Source organism: Strongylocentrotus purpuratus, unplaced genomic scaffold (assembly GCF_000002235.5).
Source record: "Strongylocentrotus purpuratus isolate Spur 01 unplaced genomic scaffold, Spur_5.0 spur5_scaffold_5, whole genome shotgun sequence".
Lineage (NCBI taxonomy): Eukaryota > Metazoa > Echinodermata > Echinoidea > Camarodonta > Strongylocentrotidae > Strongylocentrotus > Strongylocentrotus purpuratus.
This window is the reverse complement of record NW_022145611.1, coordinates 2,264,704-2,286,920: the sequence shown is the minus strand read 5'-3', so window position 1 is coordinate 2,286,920 and position 22,217 is coordinate 2,264,704. Positions and strand designations below refer to the sequence as shown.

Here is a 22,217-nt window from a genome sequence, read left to right as displayed (position 1 = left end):
CTCAAACCATATGTAACAGATGATCCAATATACTCAGACAGACAGTAACCTAAACATTCCAATAACAAAGGCTGTCCACTTTCATAATGCCAGCCGCAACTAAACTGCTTAGAGGAACAAGAAGTTGTAATGTGCGGAAGAAAAGAGCATCAGGTCTCTAATGAAGTGATGGATTACACCGAGACGAGTGGGGGAAGAGATAAATGGATATTTATCAGGCGTTCGCTTGCATCATAACACCCCCTCACAGAACCATAGTTATTTATGTAGAGGGTAATAAGTAGAGATGAGAAAGCTTTCAGGATAGAAAGGGATCTATCTAGATACTCTGTTCAGTGGTTGGAGAATCTCTTTGTATTTATTTATTCTTGTCTCATTCATATACATGTAATTCTTTCATTACCTTTAATACTCATAACCTTTTTATTAAAGACATGAATATCACTGAAAATACAAAGTCTTATTTGATAACAATATTTCCTATAACATATGGGATGCTAAATATAGGAAGAAATAGGTGGGAACGGTTGCTAAATAATTATAAAATATGATACAAAAGGGTCTTATCACAATTCTTGTTGTAGTTCAGGGTTGATATTATAACATAAGAATTCTCAACACCTCAAAACAAAAAGGCATTTGCTAAAAAAATCAATATCAATTAACCTGATCATGACAATGCAAAGACTATCTTTTTCATATTAATCTTTAAATTCATCTGTTGGCCTTTTGCTAATATTTCACTACAGACTGTGACCAGGCTGTCACTCCTTTCTATTCAATATGTATATTAATAATTTAAATATATATATTGCTTTGAAAGTAAACAACTGACAGCAACAATAAAAATTAAAAAACAGAAATCTGAACGTGTAAGTAATGACTAATCTAATTATCTCTCTCATGCATACTTGATCTATTGGCACCAATATTCCATTTGTATCTTAATACATTACGGTATATTGTTTTTTTAAAGTACATAGCATACAAGAAAATTGTCATATGAATATGTATCTTTTTGTATGAAAATATTCTGCCTTTCTCTTCTCTTTCTTTCATTCATTATCTTTGAAGTAAATGAATAAACTCTTTACACTTTATATCATACTCAGAAACATGGGATTGTGCTCAAATTCAATAAACGCATTGAGGGAATTTTGGTAATTTTTAATACATATGGTTAAATGATTGACTAACAAGTTCTAAAATTCACAGAATCATTGTTAAAGTGACTCGGTAACATTGCCTAAGATTCTGAAACAAAATCATGGATTTTGCTCATGCTGCAATCAAATTATAAACCTTAGGTCAGTCAGGAATCCCATGACTTTTACAAAGCAATCGCCTGTCTGATTATCAAGATATCTATGATTGGAATTAGAAATTGCAAAATTTGTTTTCCTAACATTTTTTATAACACTACAGTCATTTGGGGAAAATGATAATGGTAGAACCAGTCACTCAAAGATTTGTTTACTTTTTTGAGGCACTTCATGATCATTTTGAAACACAATTTTTTTAGGGCTTCAATATTACACCAAATCACAGACACTGATAACACGTAGGGCCACGCATCTCAGATTTAACATTGTTAAACGATGCCTTAAAGACAAACATCGCTCATCCATGGATCCTAACGGATGACAAGTGATGAAATGGAGTGATGAGTATCAGCCTTCATGCTCCTTTACACTATGTACATTCACATTAGGTAGGCGGGTGGGTGCCTAGCAAGGAAGCTCTTAATGGAGAACCTTAATGATTATTAACGACTTAGTACCTTTTTTCTCTGACTTTCACCTTCTCCTCATATCAGTTCATTAATCATTTATTGTCTTCTTATATGTGGTTCCTAAACTTGTTTTTCAAAATAGAAAGTATTTACCGTAGTTTATTTTGTAATAAATAATTTTTTGATTCTGATGTATTTCGTTTTAATAATATTTTACATGGTCAATTCACATCAAAACATTAGTTTAGAAGATGTCTTTGTTAAAAAAAGATGAGCGGAATTTCACTGAATGGCGTGATGCTCACAGGTATATCATGCCCTTTTGAATCTCCACAGACAAAATGCTCTAAGAGCTCACTAAATTTCTTTATTCTCCTGATTCTCCTGATAAGAGATAGCACTCTTGAAAGCAGCTTGCATGTTTGCATGGCCCATCTAATATATCATCTGCTGAGAGCCAGCAGAGATTCGACTCACTAGGTATGTCCTCATCAGCTCGAGATTGCCAAATAGCCTGCAATTTCTGATTTGGGAAATAAGCCTGAAGTTACAAATCGCGTCTTCATCAGCTCCAGCTTGAGAAATTAGCTCGAGATATTTTGCTCAGCGTTTGTGCATAGTGTGAGTCTTCGGGCTGGTGAAGATGCACCGAACAAATAGCAGGATATTTTGCCAAGTAGCCCAAGATATCTTGGGATGATTATCTCAACCAAATATTCCGCTAACTGCAACTGCAGGCTGATGAAGAGGCAAATTAGCTCGATAATTTGCGATCGGGATAGTTAAGATAGCGGGTTATTTGGCAATCTCGAGCTGATGAGGACATACCTATTCACAGGCATTAACATAAGAGTTTCATAGGTTCTTTCTGGCTCTCAACAGGCAACATAATGGATTGTACTAAAACCATTTTAAGAACATGAATATAATGCTCTCATCTTTCCACTTAATTCAACCTGAATTGGTTCTAATGGGGCTATTGTCAGATGATATTCAAAAGTAATCAATCATGGTTCTAAATGACTGAAAAACAAAGCAAAAAGGGTCATAAAATACTCTTCCTTCTGTGCATGGTGTTGCATGGTTTAGTAATCAGTTTTGATTTGTTGAAAAGATAGTTTGCTTATCTGTTTTTGATGTTTTAGGGAATATATGAATTGTCCATTTTTATATTACATTTATGTACCTGTAATGTCCCTTCTATGCCCCTCACCCCTCACTATCTATCAATCTCTCTCTCTCTCTCTCTTTCTCTCTCTCTCTCTATCTGAATATAACTGTATCTACATCCCACTTTCCCTCTTTTTCACAATCTCTCTCTCTCTCTCTCTTTACCTCTCTCACTTTCAGTCTCTATCTTTCCTTCCCTACCTCTCTCCTTCTTGCCCTCTCTTCCTATCCCTTTTCCTTTCCATGTTTATCTCTTCCAACATTTTCTTGTTATCTATCCTTATTTTTTATACCCCATTCACAGTGGCCTCAAACACCGCGACAGCAGCGGGATTGTCCCGCTGCTGTCGCGGTGTTGTCTTCAGTGTGAAGGCTCGGACCCGTTATAAACTATCGCGGGATAACACCGCCTCGCGATAACGCCGCGACAAACTATCGCTAGGTTCGCCTAGCTACAGCAGCGGGACAGTCCCGCTGCTGTCGCGGTGTTTACTCAGTGTGAAGGCTCTCCGCTATAACACCGCGACAAACACGTGTGATTTGTTTACTTACCTATCACTGACCTCTTTTCTCCAGCAATGGGGAACATAAAGTGAAATAGAAATAAAGTAACCAGTGGATTCAAATTGATTTTATTATTATGTAGATATTATAATTATCCAAATAAAAATATTTCACACTTCAAAAAATTAAAATATTCTGACTGGAAGCAATAAAAATGCTAGTTTTTTAAAAAGTAATATGATCGAGGATACAAAAAGCAACTTGACATGTTTACCTTTTGCAAGCTTGCCTCATCGTTTTTCCGTGCCGTGCTTTGCTGAGTTTTACGTAAAAGTATAGATAGATCCATAGCTAAATCGAGCTAGCTACATGAGGAAGAGTGTGTAAAGTACAGCTAGCGCGCGCAATTTCAAGCAATCGAAAACCCCGCGCTGAAGTATTTCCGGTCATATCGGGGTCACTCGCGGGTCATGAGCCATGCATACACGTGTTTGTTACGGAGGTAATAAAAATCACCCGCTGCAGCGTGAATGGGTACATGATATTTATCCCGCTGCTGCAGCGGGATAACTTTTCTACTGTGAATGCATTTGTAGCGGTGTTATGGCGGTGTCGCCGCTCCGCTACAACGCCGCTACAAATTTCAAAACCACTGTGAATGGGGTATTATACACCCTCCTTACTTTATTTTGATGAATATCTCCCTATGAAACTTTTCTTATTTGCAACCTTCTCTCTCCCTGTCTCTCTCACATTTTCTCTCCCTTTCTTTTACTTTCTCATTTTCTCTCTTGCTCTCCCTCTAGATTTATCTATCTGGCTCTTTCTCTCAATATCTTCCTCGTTTGTAAACAAAGAATAAGTAGGCTGCACCCCACTGCCTTCTACACTCTCATTCTACATCTATCTTAGCTTCCTCATCCATCTCAACAACATCTTCTTCCCTTTTCCCTTTCTTCTTTATCCAATCAAATTAAATCCAAAAGGTATTTCCCAATAGTGTCTTTTCCTTGCAGTTTTATCACAAAACTTGACTTCTCCCGTTCCAGGTCAATGTCTCCTCTTTTCCCATTCTCTCCCATCCTTCCCTCAATCATCACCGATTTCAATCCAAAGTGCATCATCTTAACCAAACAAAAATCCTGTGCTCCATTTCTATAAAGGTCACATTTCCTGGCAACCTATAAATCTACTCAAAATTGCTCATTCGAGCCTTAATGTCCAACAGGCTTGGAAAGAAATCTCTTGCAACATATATGTACATAACATTTACTTGGAGACAGAAGGGCATTAATAGCTCATAGATCTTAAAGTAGTCACCCAAAGAATTAAAAGTGCTTTGAATTGATGCCAAATTCATATCGTTGCGAAGGGGAAGCCTTACTGATCAAATATAACAACTTCCCTCTTCAAAATATGTTTGGGGCCTGCAATAATCATCTCTCAAAAATGTTGATTTTGAGATCCAGATTTTCTGCTTTCAGCGGTCCTCCGTAGAGCGTCAAGATTTGTGAAGTCACATGCGAGACACAGCGAGCCAAAAAGCATTTTACGCCTTTCCATGATATCTATAAGATTTTTCAGGAAATTATTCATGTTTTTCTAGAGAAAATCTTTCCATCCATATGATTTGTCCATAATTATCAATTGTTGTGAATTTTCTTTGGTGACTACTTTAACACAGAAATAATGCCCTTCCATCCCTGGACCGATGAATCATCCCACAGTGAAGAAAACTTAATCAAATTCATATTAGGCATGGGCAGGCCGACTAGAGAGTGGTTATCATCCCTTTTCTGGGTTAGAACCAGAGTTTTCAAACGTGTTTCAGGCAAATTTGCATGGTGATAAATGCAAGCCTGTTTTCTAACGTCTTTAGATATGGGTATATTGAAACGCCCAAAAAAGTGTGTTTTGAATGTGAGAATGAGCCAGAATCATGTTTCTGAGAGATGATAAACGCAAAGCTTTTTTGAAACAACATACATATCAAATCGTCCCAGATATTTAATACACTCAATACATTTAATACACCTGGGTGAAGAGTGGCATATACAGATAAATATCTTGTAAAAGGACTCAAATTGCTAAAAATGTTATTCCCAGTCCAGCGACATATCTACTAGACCAGGGGGGTGTTTCACAGGGGTCCTAAGCCAACCTAAACTCTAAGTTGGACTTAAATATTATGGAGAGCCATTTGTAGCTTTAAAATAAAATATATTCAAAAGCAAAAATTGAAATATTTTAGACTTTTCATAAATTCCACATCAAGAACATGAAATCTCCTTGATAACAGAAAATATGAATGATTTGAATCAACATTTTATGCCTTTTAAAATAACTTTACACAATATTTTCATAGATACTAACGGCTTTCCATAACTGTTAAGTCCAACTTAATGATAAGTTCAACTTAGGATCTTTGTGAAACACCCCCCTGGTCACCTCTACTATCAACTGACCTGGTGAGCAGTCTAGAAGCTGTATATTATCAAGAGCAATATCTCCTTCACTTCCCCCTGTCATCGTAGCCTCAAACACAATCTGGAATGGAGAGGGCATTGACCTTAACAGTATGACTTCATCTATCCACCTAAATGAAAGAAGTGTAGTTGAAAAGATTAAAAAGCATATTGCATATTTTAATAAATTTCTCTCTTTTTTTCTTCTCCATATCTAATGCAGTTTTTAACAAAATTATTGGGCATACATGATTTAATTGTGATCTTGATAATGATAATACAGTCAAACCTGCTTTAGAGACCATCTTTCTTTAAAGACAACCTGTCTACAAGGACCGCATTTTTTGTTTCCCTTGAAAATGGTTTCTCATTAAAAAATGTACTAAGGGAACCTGTCTACAAAGGCCACCTGTCTATAAAGGCCACTTTTTGTGTTTCCCTTGGGCGGTCGCTATAGACAGGTTTGACTGTAATAGCTACATTTATATTGTACACGTGTCCATCCCAGAGGATGCTCAAGTTACCTACAAAGTACTATTGTTTATACCCTGGCTATAACCCAGCAGCTCTGAGGCGCTAAAAGCATTTAACAAATAAATTCCTACCAGATACCCATTCACCTCACCTGGGTGGAGAGTGGCAAATGTAGATTAATGTCTTGCCAAAGGACATAGGTGTGGTGTCAGGACTCTAATGGCGAACAATGTGACTCCCAGCACTGTGGCGTATCCACTAGACCACAACTTTTATAATAATAATCTGTTAAAGTCCACTCCAAATTTTATTAAGTTAAACCGAAAATGAAAATTCTTTTTGCCCAATTGATCGTGAGCCCGGCAGCCACTGAGCAGCGCCAGATCGACGTTGCTCTATCCCCTATTGTTGAACGCCAAACAAGGTAGCAGCGACTCCTGTCTTTTAACGTCTTTTGGTATGACATGGCCGGGGTTCGAACCCACGACCTTCCGGTTGTGAGGCAGACGCTCTACTGACTGAGCCAACACACCGGTAAAATACACCATTTTATCAGTAATAAAAAAGACTGCACTATAGAGTACTTACATTAAATAATGTTGAATATTGATTATCGTTCAATTCCGTTTATCTCATGGAAGGTATGAGCTTTGAACAAAGGCCAAGGCTGGAGCTTGCATGTCAGCAGATAGTTACCTGCCATCATCTCTTATCCTTTAACAATCCTCAAAGCTAATCATCCAAATTAAACAAAGTGGCATACCTTGCTGCTTGGCTGCCCAAGCGTTGCCAGATGGGATATCTCTGGTTGTCCATGGCAACCGATAATGTAAGTGTCCCGGTGTCAGTTCCGTTCATGTAGTAGAAGAAGTTGATGCTGCAGAGAGCACCACTCTCTTGATATGTGAGGCTCTCCAGTTCAGCCATCGCCCTATCCAACTTTCCATGAGAACTGACATAGGTGTAGTTCCCTATGGCTATAAAAACAAATATAAAAAGAAAAAGGAACATTATTCTATAAAATAGGCAAACACTGTCTAAAGAAAACATTGTAATCATAATATGATTCTGAAATAACATTTCACATTTTGAGAGTGCACAAATACATTTGATTTTGAGATTGCTTAATGTATTTGATATGATTCAATTTATATATTTTTAATCGAACCTATACAAAATGCAATTATGCAAGTGTTATTGCACAATTTCATCCAAAAATATAAATGTAAGATACAATATACAATGAGAAAACAAACAAATAGAACAACCAAAGAATGTCATTGACAAATTGGAAAAGAAGAGTGTGGGCGGGTATAGCAAACGCATGGTTGTTTTAATGTATATCCACATAATTTTGTGAAATAAGTCTGTGAAATTTTCATTTTTAACATTGTAATCTTTCCCTATGAGCACTTCCAGTCCAAAACACTCCATTTTTATGAATCTACTCCTACTTAAAATCCACCAAATGATTTGGGGTTATTTGTATGAAATGAGTTGTGCTTCTGCGAGAGAAATAACAAGAAAATGCAGAGCGTAGCATCCCCTATCCTGGTACAAATGGCCTATAATGATACGTTCATACGATCAAAATCCAACCAACATTACTTAAGTTATCGAACGAAAAACAACAATTTTGCATACATAATTACTGTAACTAATTACCATGTACCTAATTAGCAATTCTTTATTAGCAATTTTGCATATTTAATGAGCTGTGACATTTGGCTTACATACTCAGAAATCGACCTCAGGCTGTATTTTGATACCATATACTTTCATATCAAATTTCATTAAAACCTGTCAAATATTACTAAAGTTATTGAATGGAAACCATATTTGTTTTTGAGGAGTTGATACAATACAGGATTAAGGTGGTTTTAAGAACCTTAAAAGGAGTTCAAAAACGTGCTTTTAAAAACCTTTAGAATTCTTGACTGGTTCAAAAGAGTGCTTATCAACACCTTAAACAGAGGTGTTTGTACAAAAAGGTGTTTATTGACACCTTCAAAGGTAGTTGCTGGTTCAGTAAGGTGCTTACCAACACCTTAAACCAATAGCTGATTCAAAAAGGTGCTATCAAAGCCTTTCAAAGGAGCTGATCTTCCCCAAAACAATGCCTATATTAACACCTTGAAACACCTTGAAATTTCAAAATAAGTATAACAAAAATCATGAGTCTAAATTAAATGTTGACGTGCTTTACATATAAAGAACTAAATTAATAATTCTCCATACTAATAGAGTCTCATGAAAAGTCAACAATTTCCCATTTTGTATCAAATTACCTTGAGCATTCATCCATCATAATCTGATAAATATATAGATGATTGTCGCAACCGATCTGTAGATAACGTAATTGCTTATCTTTAATTCATCACTTTGAGATTAGCTCCCTCATCTGTGGAACTTAATCATTGATAAAGATCCGTCACCAGGGTATCAAAGAAAATGTCACGGTTGACACGCTTCCGACAAATTGCTGCACAATGGACAAAATGGTCTAGCATGAAATGCTTTTATGGTTAACATGGTCTTTCCAATTCATTATAAATGCTGACATTCTGTAAAAGGAAATGAAAGGTCCTAGGTTTGGCATATGTTTGTTTATCATTAAAGTCAAATCCAAAGTAGATTAGTTTTCACAGTCAAAATTAAGGATTGGGGGTTCGTTCGATTGCTTTCATGTTAAAGCTTGTCTGCACTAGTTTGGCCAGGGGGATTAGACCTCCCTGCAAGGTCACTGACAGGTGATTATCTCATCAAATCAGCTCTCGAACATAAGAAAAAGAGGATCAAAGGGGACCAACAGGCACCGATTAGGAATTGTTTGCTATGTAGAGGGCACAAGTACCGGTAGCTATAAGTAGAGCAGTGCAAGGGGCATTAAGTCAAATTATCGACATATTTTAAGAGATCACCTTTCTCTAAATCAGTTTAAAGGCAAGTTATTATTTACCGTTCCTTTTATCACAAGTGGGAATTCTGCCATGGAATTCAGTCCATAATTTGGCTGAAGTAGAACAATTCTTCCAGAGAAATAATGTTAGTCTTCACATTTAGCAAAAGAAAAGTGCTCTTTCTTTCTGAAACCACACTAGGTACATTAATATATCCACAATGCAGTTTAGTTTCAAGGAAAAGTGATATATCATACCCATCCAGCATGAACAAAGGCTCAAAAGTCCAAACTGTTACTCTTAAAAGGCCTTAGAGTCGCTGGCACAAAATTAACACCTTGAAACACCTTGAAATTTCAAAATAAGTATAACAAAAATCATGAGTCTAAATTAAATGTTGACGTGCTTTACATATAAAGAACTAAATTAATAATTCTCCATACTAATAGAGTCTCATGAAAAGTCACCAATTTCCCATTTTGTATCAAATTACCTTGAGCATTCATCCATCATAATCTGATAAATATATAGATGATTGTCGCAACCGATCTGTAGATAACGTAATTGCTTATCTTCAATTCATCACTTTGAGATTAGCTCCCTCATCTGTGGAACTTAATCATTGATAAAGATCCGTCACCAGGGTATCAAAGAAAATGTCACGGTTGACACGCTTCCGACAAATTGCTGCACAATGGACAAAATGGTCTAGCATGAAATGCTTTTATGGTTAACATGGTCTTTCCAATTCATTATAAATGCTGACATTCTGTAAAAGGAAATGAAAGGTCCTAGGTTTGGCATATGTTTGTTTATCATTAAAGTCAAATCCAAAGTAGATTAGTTTTCACAGTCAAAATTAAGGATTGGGGGTTCGTTCGATTGCTTTCATGTTAAAGCTTGTCTGCACTAGTTTGGCCAGGGGGATTAGACCTCCCTGCAAGGTCACTGACAGGTGATTATCTCATCAAATCAGCTCTCGAACATAAGAAAAAGAGGATCAAAGGGGACCAACAGGCACCGATTAGGAATTGTTTGCTATGTAGAGGGCACAAGTACCGGTAGCTATAAGTAGAGCAGTGCAAGGGGCATTAAGTCAAATTATCGACATATTTTAAGAGATCACCTTTCTCTAAATCAGTTTAAAGGCAAGTTATTATTTACCGTTCCTTTTATCACAAGTGGGAATTCTGCCATGGAATTCAGTCCATAATTTGGCTGAAGTAGAACAATTCTTCCAGAGAAATAATGTTAGTCTTCACATTTAGCAAAAGAAAAGTGCTCTTTCTTTCTGAAACCACACTAGGTACATTAATATATCCACAATGCAGTTTAGTTTCAAGGAAAAGTGATATATCATACCCATCCAGCATGAACAAAGGCTCAAAAGTCCAAACTGTTACTCTTAAAAGGCCTTAGAGTCGCTGGCACAAAAGAGAGTAACCATTTCCAGCATACTTTAAATACTTGTCCTTTAAAAGTCACTATCATCATTATCAATGTTAATATCTTGGTTTATGCATGTTTTATTTCCATTAGTTATTGGTATTTTGGAAGTACCTTTGGTACCTTACATTGAAATTATTTGCACCTTTCTGGTTCTGCATGTTTTTGATTCACCAAAATAACTTAACGGCCCTCTTCATCTCATGCATATGATAAGAAGGATCCATGGATGCCTCGTCTTTACTTCAGGTAATATGAGTTAGGGGCCAGTAGGTAAATGTACATGTATTCATATTCTATTCAGCATGCTGGCGTGGTTATCATTAAATTCTGTTTCTATATGCATGAATGTATTAGTATGCTCATGAAGGCCGTTTTTTATGGCAAAAAGTATTTATTTTCTCTCTGTTTGGCCATCTATTTCTTTTCTTGATCCTCGTTATGCTCCTCTGTCAATCTCTTTCCTACTCTCTCTCTCTCTCTCTCTATCTCTATCTCTATCTCTATCTCTCTCTCTCTATCTCTCTCTCTCTCTCTCTCTATCTCTATCTCTCTATCTCTCTATCTCTCTATCTCTCTATCTCTCTATCTCTCTATCTCTCTCTCTCTCTATCTCTATCTCTCTATCTCTCTATCTCTCTATCTCTCTATCTCTCTATCTCTATCTCTATCTCTATCTCTATCTCTCTCTCTCTATCTCTCTATCTCTATCTCTCTCTCTCTCTATCTCTCTCTATCTCTATCTCTATCTCTATCTCTCTATCTCTCTCTCTCTCTCTCTCTATCTCTATCTCTATCTCTATCTCTCTCTCTCTCTCTCTATCTCTATCTCTATCTCTATCTCTATCTCTCTATCTCTATCTCTCTCTATCTCTATCTCTATCTCTCTCTCTCTCTATCTCTATCTCTATCTCTATCTCTCTCTCTCTCTCCCTCTCTCTCTTTCCACTGCAGTCCCTTGTCTGTTGAAAGACAGAAGGACATTTATCTGTTTGAAAAATAAGAGTTAAAGATAAAGTCCAGTTATGATCATGCGATTGCATTGTGAAAGGAACGTTGTGGAATTGATCAGAAAAAGTTGATCATCTAGCATATAATTAAGTATTGGTGTGTACTGCAAGGTTCTGGAATCATCAAAATGATAAGAAATTTGGCCCAGTCTTGGTAAAGTTAAAAGTACTGTACACAGAAAGATGTATATGGGACTACGCAACATGTGCACGATATCTATCAGGTCCAAATAGATATAATAATTTACCAAATATATCAATTGTAGGCGGTTTCTGGGAAAAATTTGTATGATCACGTATTAGTCAAAACATATTCTTTCACATGATTGGTAATAAGAGCTACCATTCATTTTTTGAGGGGGGGCATTTCCATAACTGATCTTTACCTTTTAAGCCCTCCTGGCTATGAAACAGAAGATATTTATTCTCATCATAACTGATTGCATTAGGGTATTCTTATTTCAGAAGGAAAATCAGCGGTAGTGGAAGCAATAGTAAATATGGAAATGTTTTCATTATATCTCATGTATACCTCAATGAAAATTTGTATTATGTGACCTTTAGTTATAAAGATTTACGCCTTTTGAACCGAATGAACTATACCCTTAGTTCTTGATCAAGAATTCTATCCTTGATATTCAAAAGTGAGTACAATACTCTCTGCTGCAACTTGTTCGCCAATCCAGGATTCAATTTTGTTGTTCTTTATGTCAGCATAAAGTCGATATAGGAAATAAATCAACTCTCCGACACCATGTTTCAGTTTCAGTTTTCAGTTTTATTTTCATTTCCAACAGAACAGTAATTTTGACAAGAGATCAGATATACAATTCAATGTTCAATAATATAATTCATTTTACATGGTTTAAAGTTATGAAATAGAAAGTAAAAGAGATAAAAGATGTAAAAGAGATTAAAAAAGATATAAACTATACCTTCCCCGCTCGGATCATAACCTCCGGGGGGTCCTGTGTAAGGGTTGGTCGACGCCCCCTCTCGTACCTCCCATCCTGGAGTGAACATGTCAATAGGAGGACTTAGCCAATCACAGGGGCTCTCAAAGTCACATGACAGGCCTACAATACAAAAGAAAGAGGAGCATTTAGGATTTCATTAATGAAGTTCTCAAATGTCTTAATTTGGAAGAAATCAAATTGAAAGCTATGGAAGATGGGGTATACATCTATTATGTGATAGAATTAACCTGTTTAACGATACTGTTAATCTGTTACTAATCTCTGATCTCTTCCTATTTCAAGCAAGATTTATGAAGGAGTAATAAAATAGACAGACAGCATGAATTCCTTCATTCCATCATTGGACTTCATTGAAAATGATATTCAGTAAGAGACAAAATAAATCAGTTCATAACTAATTAATCCATTCAAACACTCAAACTTTCTCCTTATTCTAATCAAATAGTATACAACTATACAATACCTTTCGAGGGTCTAGCAAAAAAATTAGCTAATGAGGAGGCATAAATAGTAACTTTCCCGAGGGCAGATTTATATACAATTTCCTATACCCGACTTGACTATTTGTCTGTTCACACTCACTGTTAGACTGATCTAGCCTGGATGGGTCTGAGAAGTGAATGAGAACGGGGTCTTTGGCTGTACTGACTGGGCACATTAAAGTCCAGAATCTCAAGTTGGATCAATTATTATTATTTATTTTTTATTTTTTCCCCCTTCCACAGGGTTCTTTATTTTCAAAACAAATTTCATCATATACAGAACATCCATATATCATATACAAATAATTAAAGAAATAATTTCCATACATAATGGCTTGACACAGATAATAATCATCACGGCCAAAAACTTTTGGGGCAGACAAAAACAAACATTTATGACAATATTAGTACTTTAAATATATAATTAAAAAAAATACCAAACATAAAATACATGATCATGTTTATGTTAGCACATTTCCAACACTCTCAAAATATTTTCTAAAGTGAAACCATTTCTTTTTCAGTTTATTCTCTCTGAGATTTGTTTGGTATATATATTTTTCCATTTCATAATAACGTTTTACAGCTGATAAAATTATATCAAATGATGGTAGTTGATTTCGTAATTTAGCTGAAAATATTTCTTGTCTTACAACCATCAGAACACAGTTGAGTGCATTATTATTGCTACCGCAAAACCCAAACAATTTATTTTGATTTGTAAATTTGATCCTTTCCCCCGTATTACGAAATATCCAGAACTCTAACTTCGACCATACTTCATTAGAATTACCCTAATTAGAATAGTTACAAAAGCAAAAAACATGTATGATAGTTTCATCATTGTTACTACAAAAAGTACACTTCTTGTCAGCCACTACACCAAATCTTAACAAACTGTCCTTCATATATAATAGTCTATTTAAAATCTTGATTTGAAACCACCTCATGTGTGTTGACTGAAATGGAATTGGACAATACGAACCCCAAAGTACATCTTGAAAATCTAAAAAACTTTACCACTTTGTAAGGGCTTTACATTCTTTTACTTTGTTTTTTAGCAAAGACTGATAAATATGTGAACAACCAACATTTGTTTTCACCACAAGGTGCACGGCTTCGGGAATGATAGGTGCTAAGGCCTTACTAGGAGCTACATGTGTAGTCATTTTAAAACCTGACCGAATTGCATTATAAAGACCATTTACTGGAGGAAGTTTGTTTGTATGTCAAATCTCCGTTGAAACTCAAAATATGAACAAAAAGAACCATCTAATTTTAGGATGTCATTCACAAAACGTATTCCTCGTAAATTCCAAGCGCCCCAAAATACCACTTTGTCATTTATTTTAATGTGGGGGTTATTCCAGAGAGGTTGACTTGCAATGTCGTCAATAAGAAGTTCGACCAAGTCTGACCAAGCGAAAAGGACCTCTTTCCAAAATGGATTTGGAGTCAAGTCTGCTAATTTTCTAAAATAATGTGAGCCCATATACAGGTGAAAAAAATAGGTTTGGGGCAAGAATGAATTGAACATGTGAAAAGTGAAACTTTCTATCTGAGAATTAGTTACAAATCTTCTAATCCATGATATTTTCAGGGATTTAGCATGAATGTAAATATCAATCATCTTAACCCCACCTTTATTATACAGTTGACACATTTGTTCTCTATTGATTTTATCAGGTTTGTTACCCCATATAAATGCATACAAAGAACGATTTATATCTTTCATAATTTGCGAATTCGGTTCTGGAAGTGAAAGCAACAAATAGTTCAAGTTTGGCACCAACAAAGATTTGACTACAGTTATTCTTCCGAGGACACACAGTTAAGGTTCGTTTGGACCACGAAATAATTTGGCGTTTTATATCTTTAATTTTTTCAGTATAATTATGATTTACCATCTCTACTAAGTTAACCGAAAAATCTATTCCTAAGTATCTCGAATAACCTTCTGATAACCAATTTAGTTTGTGCTCTGGCATTAGCTGTTTTTTGCAGGCTCTATTTTTGCCAATCCATATCACATGAGTTTTTGTAATATTGATCTTTAGGTTTGACATTTCTTCAAAATCACCCAATATTTTCAATGAGCTCTGTAAATCTTCTTTTGTACCGTTAAGTGTCAAAATAGTGTCATCTGCGTATTGTAGTAATTTACTATTTTTTCCCTGTAGATGCAAGCCAATTAAATCATTGGAATGTCTAATCAAAATTCCTAATATTTCACTAACAAGTAAAAACAGGTATGGAGATAATGGGTCTCCTTGACGACACCCTTGTCCTATAGTAAATCTTTCTGTGCAAAAACCATTTACTGTGACACAAGAAGAAGCATTTTGATAAAATAGATTGATCCATTTTTTCAGCGATGGCCCAAAATGAAAAAAGTCGAGGACATTGATTAGAAACTTGTGAGATATACAATCGAAGGCCTTTTCAAAATCAATCATCAACAACATGCCTGGAATATCATTAAGTTCGGTATATAATAATACATGTATATCATAAAGTAAACAAATATTTTCTCCGATAAAACGGCCTTTCAAAAATCCTTTTTGATTTTCATGTATCAAGCGGGGCAATACTTGCTTTAATCGATTAGCTATGCACCCAGATGCTATTTTGTATATAATATTTAAAAGTGAAATAGGACGCTGATTCTTTAATAAATGTCGAGGCTTGTTTCCTTTAGGAATTAAAGTGATAATTCCTAATTTTTGTGACTGCGACAATTCTCCTGTAAAATAAGCAAATTTCAAAGATCTGATAATGAACGTTTTAAGATATTGCCAAAAGAAACGAAAAAATTCAACGGTGAAGCCATCTTGCCCAGGGGATTTATTATTTTTCATACTTTTTAGCATTAAACAAACCTCACTTTCACTCAAAGGACCTTCTAATAATGGAGTTAACTTAGGAATATCTGGATAGTTTAATAATGTGTCTATATCTACCTCTTCAGTGTCTTTCGCCTTATATAAGTTTAAATAAAATTTAAAGATTTTGTTAGATATACCATCTTGTCCACTAATAACATCTCCATTTTCTGTTGACAATTGCCGTATTTCTTTATTTACTTTATTCTGTTTTTCCAAGTTTAAAAAATATTTTGATGACCTTTCTCCCAGCTCCATCCATTTGATTCTAGATCTCATGATAATTCCATCATTTACTTTTAAGCGATAGGTTTCAAGTTGTGACTTTTTGTCACTTGATTCTTTTAGTAATGCGGTCTTATCATTCGATAATTTGCATAAAATGTAATTGTCTCTTTTATAGTTTTTATAATTTTTGACACAAAATTTTCATCTTAGAGAATTATTAAATTTCCAAATTCCCGGACCCCGTTTAATTTTATTTAAAGACAAGCTAAGACGAACTAATGAGTGATCTGTTCGATAACCAGATAAAATATCAGATTTATGAACTAATGATAGTAATTCTGATGATATAAAAAAAAGGTCTAATCTACTTTGTTTAAAAGGGTTCGGCTGGCGCCACGTGTAATATTTTTTCACAGGATATCTAATTCTCCATGGGTCACATAGATCTAATTCGTCCTTCATATTTTTAACCTGCTGTCTCGCCCTAGGATTATTTACATGAACATAATTATGAGTATCAAGGGTCTGGTCCTGCACTAAATTCCAGTCTCCACAAATAACAACATGTGGATTTTCGAACTCTGTTATGATACGTTGTAAATCAGTATAAAAAGTTGGATTATCAGTGTTCGGGCCATATAAAGACGCCAGTGTAATGTCGTACTCATATAATGTCAAATCTAAAACTACTAAGTTTCCACCATTGTCTATTCTACTTTGATTAACTTTGACCGGAATAGTATCCTTAAACAAAATTGCTACACCTCTAGAGCTGGATGTATGATAAGAGAAAAAACACTTGCCTCCCCATTTGCGACATATTTCTGTTTCTATGTCAGGAGTGAAATGAGTGTCTTGAATACAACATACATTATATTGTTTAGATTTCAAATATAACAAAACATCTTCTCTTTTCTTATCATTTGCTAGGCCGTGACAATTCATTGAAATAAAAGTAATGTCACCCTGCATCAGACGAGAGTACCGAGGCGAAAAAAGACGACGAACTACCTGTGGAAGATTTTTTCAATATAAATACAACTAACACACATACAAAAACACAAACATCAAACACAAAGGTCGAGTAACGACACGACCGACAAGCCACGGGCAACAGCATTGTGGCCAAAATAAATCCTCTCAAGACCCTTTGAAATACGAGAGCAACGATTTACATTAATTTACATAGCAGGGAGTGTAACAGAAAGAGAGATCTAGAGATAGATGGTGCAACATCTTAAGTTCAAGAGTTCAAGCAAGTACATTTCTATAAAGGCTTATTGAAATTTACAAAGGAAGACACCTGTTGAAGGTATGCGCATGGTTTCTTACGAGATCTACACCTGTACAGTGTACATCTGAATACATTCTTTAGCGTTGCCAAATCCTGCATCCAGAACTAAACTAAAAGTACTATTCTCCACTGCCAATGAACTAAATGAGTGTAATGTTGCTGTCTTGCAAGTCAAAAATATGACTTTTAGAATCCTCAGATCCTTAGAATCCTTCCCAAAAACGAATACCTCAGTCTTTTTTTTTTTAACATAAGAAAATTAAAAGATAAACAACAATTCAGAGACTGGAAGTATAATGAAAATTTACTTCTGGCAACTTTGATTCATAATCTTTCCCTTTTTAGGGGTACTACAATAAGTGCAAAAAATGAAAACGTATCAAAATCAGAACATCCTCTGAACATAAAATTTGCTCTACCTTCCTTCTTTTATGGAGTACTACAATAAGTTACAAAATGGAAACGTATCAAAATCAGAACATCCTCTGAACATAACATTTTCTCTACCTTCCTTCTTTTAGGAGTACTACAATAAGTTACAAAATGAAAACGTATCAAAATCAGTACATCCTCTGAACATAAAATTTTCTCTACCTTCTTTCTTTTAGGAGTACTACAATAAGTGAAGAAAAAAAATGAAATCGTATCAAAATCAGAGCATCCTCTGAACATAAAATTTTCTCTACCTTCCTTCTTAAAGGGGCATGTTCCCCGTATTCCAGAGGGCGTTCAAAATACGTACCCGCTGGCGGACGGTGCTAGCTGCCTATTGACACCAACAGAATACGGCTCTTACGCAGATGGCATGTTCCGAATGCCCGCACACTGCCGATTATCGCATACATGTGCCGAAGTAATACCAATCGTAGTTCGGCTCTAAGATTCGGCTGCTGTTTCCACCCACTTTCGTGACGTCACGATCGGTAGCGATCAGCTGGCTTGGCGAAGGCAGGCCAGGCCGCGCGTACTTTGATTGACAGCTAGCTGTATGCAAATTAGAAGTCGATCTTCGGAACCAAGATGGCGATGACTAGAGCAGCGATAACTACACTGGCGGGAACGTGCCCCTTTAATAGGAGTACTACAATAAGTTACAAAATGAGAACGTATCAAAATCAGAGCATCCTCTAAACATAACATTTTCTCTACCTTCCTTCTTTTAGGAGTACTACAATAAGTGAAAAAATGAAAACGTATCAAAATCAGAGCATCCTCTGAAAATGACATTTTCTATGGATATAAGGAAATTTAAGTTCAAATCAAAAGAATGTTTATGTTCATTACACTCTAAATATCTTAGACAGACAAAATCTACAGTGTAAATGCAAGGAATAATCTGCCTGATTTTCGAACTGTTTTACAGTTATATCCACATTCTCTCCTGTCATTATTTTACATACATGTACCAACATTCCCAACAAAATAGTGGGTAATTTACTATTGGACATAATACAAAATATCATGATGTACATCATGCATGGCTTTTCTTCATTGCCCAAAGAACTGCTTGAATCTTAATCTTAACATTCTTCACATTTTATTTGTCACTTTGGAGTGATACAAACTGAATATTTGATTCCTATATAAAAAAAGAAAGAAAATGTACCAAAGATAAATAAAAATAATCCTCACCATCTGTTGATATCTTAGGTCTTTTAGTCCTTCAACTTCAAGCCGATGTAGATGTAGACTTTTTCCCTTGGTCTGTCTCATTATCACAATCGATTCAGATAACAGGAATCTTAGTTGATTTCTTTCTTTTCTTTATCTGTAATACTAGTATTAGTAGTCACACTTTTCAAGTTTTCAATCGTTGAAGATAAATCGCTTTAGTAGTATTGACGGTATCAATACTAACTTCAATATCAACAAAATATATAGGAAAATGAACTGGTGACCATGATGATGATGACATTTTTCAACTTCAATCTACTCAACTTCTCTTTTCCAAGCCGATGTCGAACCTTTCTCTCGCTTCTCGAGCACTACTTCGATTCCAACTATACGCGGATTCTCGTTGACTGATTTCCTTCTTTCCTTAATCTGTAGGCACATTTTTCCAGCTCGAAACGGCGTCGCTTCAAAAGTGGGGTAGGTCGATAAGGAGCCTGAATGGAAGTCGGTTCTGGGCATCACGATTTTCCCTCGCAGCCACCATTAAGTCGCGTTGTTTCTGTTGATACTGCCGTAGTACGAGATCACGGTCAAACATGGTACCGAATCGTACAATCAAGGGGTCGGGTCCTCGCTTCTCTCCCGGTGGGCCAGGGTACGTATCTACGAGGCAGTCGATGGGCGTTTATCAACGACATATTTGTGACAACTTCTCCCGATAACCACAAATTTCCAATCACATCTCGTACCTTTCTTTGCACATTAATTCTCTCCTGCTTCCTTTGCTATTCCGTATATTACTAGGTTCTGCTTTCTGTTGTGAATGTCCATCGCCAAGATATGGCTTCTCTCAGCTCCTTCTCTGCCTTTAAGCATTCGTTCTTTAATGCAGGTACATGTATGCTCTGTTCTAAATCATTTATTCTTGCGGTTGAGTCGATAGCTGTCGCTTTTAGGTCTTCTAGTCCCTTGCGCAGTTCGGTAATGTCTTTTTTAATGGTTGCCACGTTGGCGGCCAGCCCATCAAATCGACTCACAATCGTGTTGGTCAGCTCGGCCATGTCTGCCTTGGTTGCCGCCTCACTTGCCTTGCTCGCCGCCTCACGTGTCTTGCTCGCCATGGTTGCTGATTTTTTCGTAGAATCTTGTTTTTTCCTGAGAAAACTTTTGTGTTATTGTTTACATTTGTTTAGATCTTGTGAACCTTTTCGCTTCTATTGCAGGTGATGCAGGAGTGAAGGTAGAGTCGTAGAGAGGGTTTACTGTGGCTGCTTCATGACATCACTAGAGATGGTCGGCATCTCTCTTACTATCCTCATCCTGGACCGGAGTGGATAGCTAGCGAGCCTTGTATCTTGGTGAGTGCATGGTCTTCACTCCTATCTGAAAGCCCCACTGCACTACTTATAGCTACTTGCGCCCTCAATACAGCCAACAATGCCTGAGCGGTACCCGTTGATCCCCCATGATCATTGTCCTTTTTCTTATGTTAATTGAGAGCTGATTTGATGAGATATCCACCTGTCAGTTACCTTGCAGGGAGGTCTAATACCCCTGGCCAAACTAGTGCAGATGGGCTTTAAAGCTTTGTTTGAGTTCTGACTTCTGGTGAAGATAAAATTTGATTGTGTTCTTTCTCATTCTGTAATATCACTTTGGAGAAATAGTATAGAAAGAATGACCTCACATTTTGAATATGACAAGAAAGTTTAATTCAAACTTTCATACCACAAATAATGTAGTCTTGTAGACCTATATACATTTTATGTGCAGTTTGTGATACTTTCGGCAAGGCTGAAACAATTATCATAATGAAGATTATAAAACCTCACACTGTACACTTCTTATAATGATCACATGACCAACACTCTAATTATAAACTCTATATTTCATTTAACAGAGTAGCAATATAGTCCTGATCAATAAAATAGACTAAGACCCATAAAAATAAAGAGTGACATGACACACTGAGAAGGAGTTAAGTCTTTGTTTCACAAATACACAATTGTGATGTTTCTCTTTTTTTACTCCACTGTGCCGTGATATGACAGAAACTGATAAAAAAGCTAATCTGTGCAAAGTCATTTAAAAATTGTTTGTATCTATATATTTGTTTCTTACAACTCATGCCTAAAATTATGGGAAACATGCTTTTTTATCCACTAATATAAAGAATTATTATAGACAGTATTTGAGTGCTTACCAATACCCTACATGGCTTTTATACCTCGTAAAACAGTTACAAAATAGTAAAAGTCAATTTTGTTTGTTTGATTACCGGAAAAGATACTTCAGGTATAGTTCTTCCGTTATCTTGTTCAATGCATGACTTAGAAAAATTTATTGTGATTGTTGATAGATCAGGCAACCTCAGCTCCAGCGTGGCCATCTGTATCTCATCGCCATGGTAACATATCACTTGGTAAAGAACTCTCAGTTTTAGAGCAAGCTTCTTTAGGATCCACCCATGTGACAAGAAAAGGAGAGAAATTGAGTAATGGTGAGATTTTCATTATTTCCATCAAGAAAGTATACTGCATAAGCAGGTATTTGATTTAGTTTATTTCTTAAATTACTCATTGCAAAATTTTTACCCCAAGTAATTTTTTTCAGAGACATTTCATTTTATTAAATAGAAAAATGTTGCAGTAAGAAAATATATATTTTGCCAATTTGAAGAACAATATATGTGTTCCATTCAGCCCTAAAAAGTACCTGCCTTGAAAGGACTAATTCTAAACATAATGATTTGATTTGATTTGCTATTGTAATACTGATGTAAAAAAATGTATAAACTTGTATTTGTTATTTGAACGCAGAAATAAAATCAATGAAACAAAAACAAAAAACAATAATATTGTCAGGTTTTGGATTTAATTTTTCATTTTTCAAAAATCATTTTCCCTCTTGTTTTGTTCATTCCAGAGTCCTGTAAGAGAATTAAGACTGTTTTGAGCAGTGTATGCTATCGATTGATGGAGAGTGAGAAGCTTTTAAACGATCTTGACACCAGCAGCGGGGACGGAGACTGTGGATCCA

At 35.8% G+C, this 22,217-nt stretch overlaps 1 protein-coding gene across 2 annotated transcripts; it reads right to left on the bottom strand.

The window, feature by feature from the left end:
- Nucleotides 1–5,790: 5,790 nt before the first annotated feature.
- LOC115929664 (MAM and LDL-receptor class A domain-containing protein 1-like) lies at nucleotides 5,791–21,840 on the bottom strand. 2 transcript variants are annotated; one of them, XM_030999404.1, is made up of 4 exons: nucleotides 21,457–21,840; nucleotides 12,637–12,777; nucleotides 7,109–7,322; nucleotides 5,791–6,002 (listed from the first exon to the last, which is right to left on the bottom strand). In XM_030999404.1, exons 2-4 carry the CDS (start codon nucleotides 12,722–12,724, stop codon nucleotides 5,795–5,797), a joined length of 510 nt encoding a protein of 169 aa, XP_030855264.1. In that variant the 5' UTR covers nucleotides 12,725–12,777; nucleotides 21,457–21,840; the 3' UTR covers nucleotides 5,791–5,794. The 2 variants fall into 2 exon arrangements, with proteins under 2 accessions (XP_030855264.1, XP_030855263.1); XM_030999403.1 differs by lacking the exon at nucleotides 21,457–21,840 and adding an exon at nucleotides 19,197–20,053.
- Between the last annotated feature and the right edge of the window lie 377 nt (nucleotides 21,841–22,217).

What these genes read in the sequence shown, in the direction of transcription:
- LOC115929664 (XM_030999404.1), bottom strand. Translation starts at nt 12,724, where the DNA reads ATGTTCACTCCAGGATGGGAGGTACGAGAGGGGGCGTCGACCAACCCT. An exon ending in TTATGATCCGAGCGGGGAAG is followed by an intron (nt 7,323 to 12,636) that starts GTATAGTTTATA and finishes TTGTTTTTATAG; the next exon opens with CCATAGGGAACTACACCTAT. An exon ending in TTGGGCAGCCAAGCAGCAAG is followed by an intron (nt 6,003 to 7,108) that starts GTATGCCACTTT and finishes TCTTTCATTTAG; the next exon opens with GTGGATAGATGAAGTCATAC.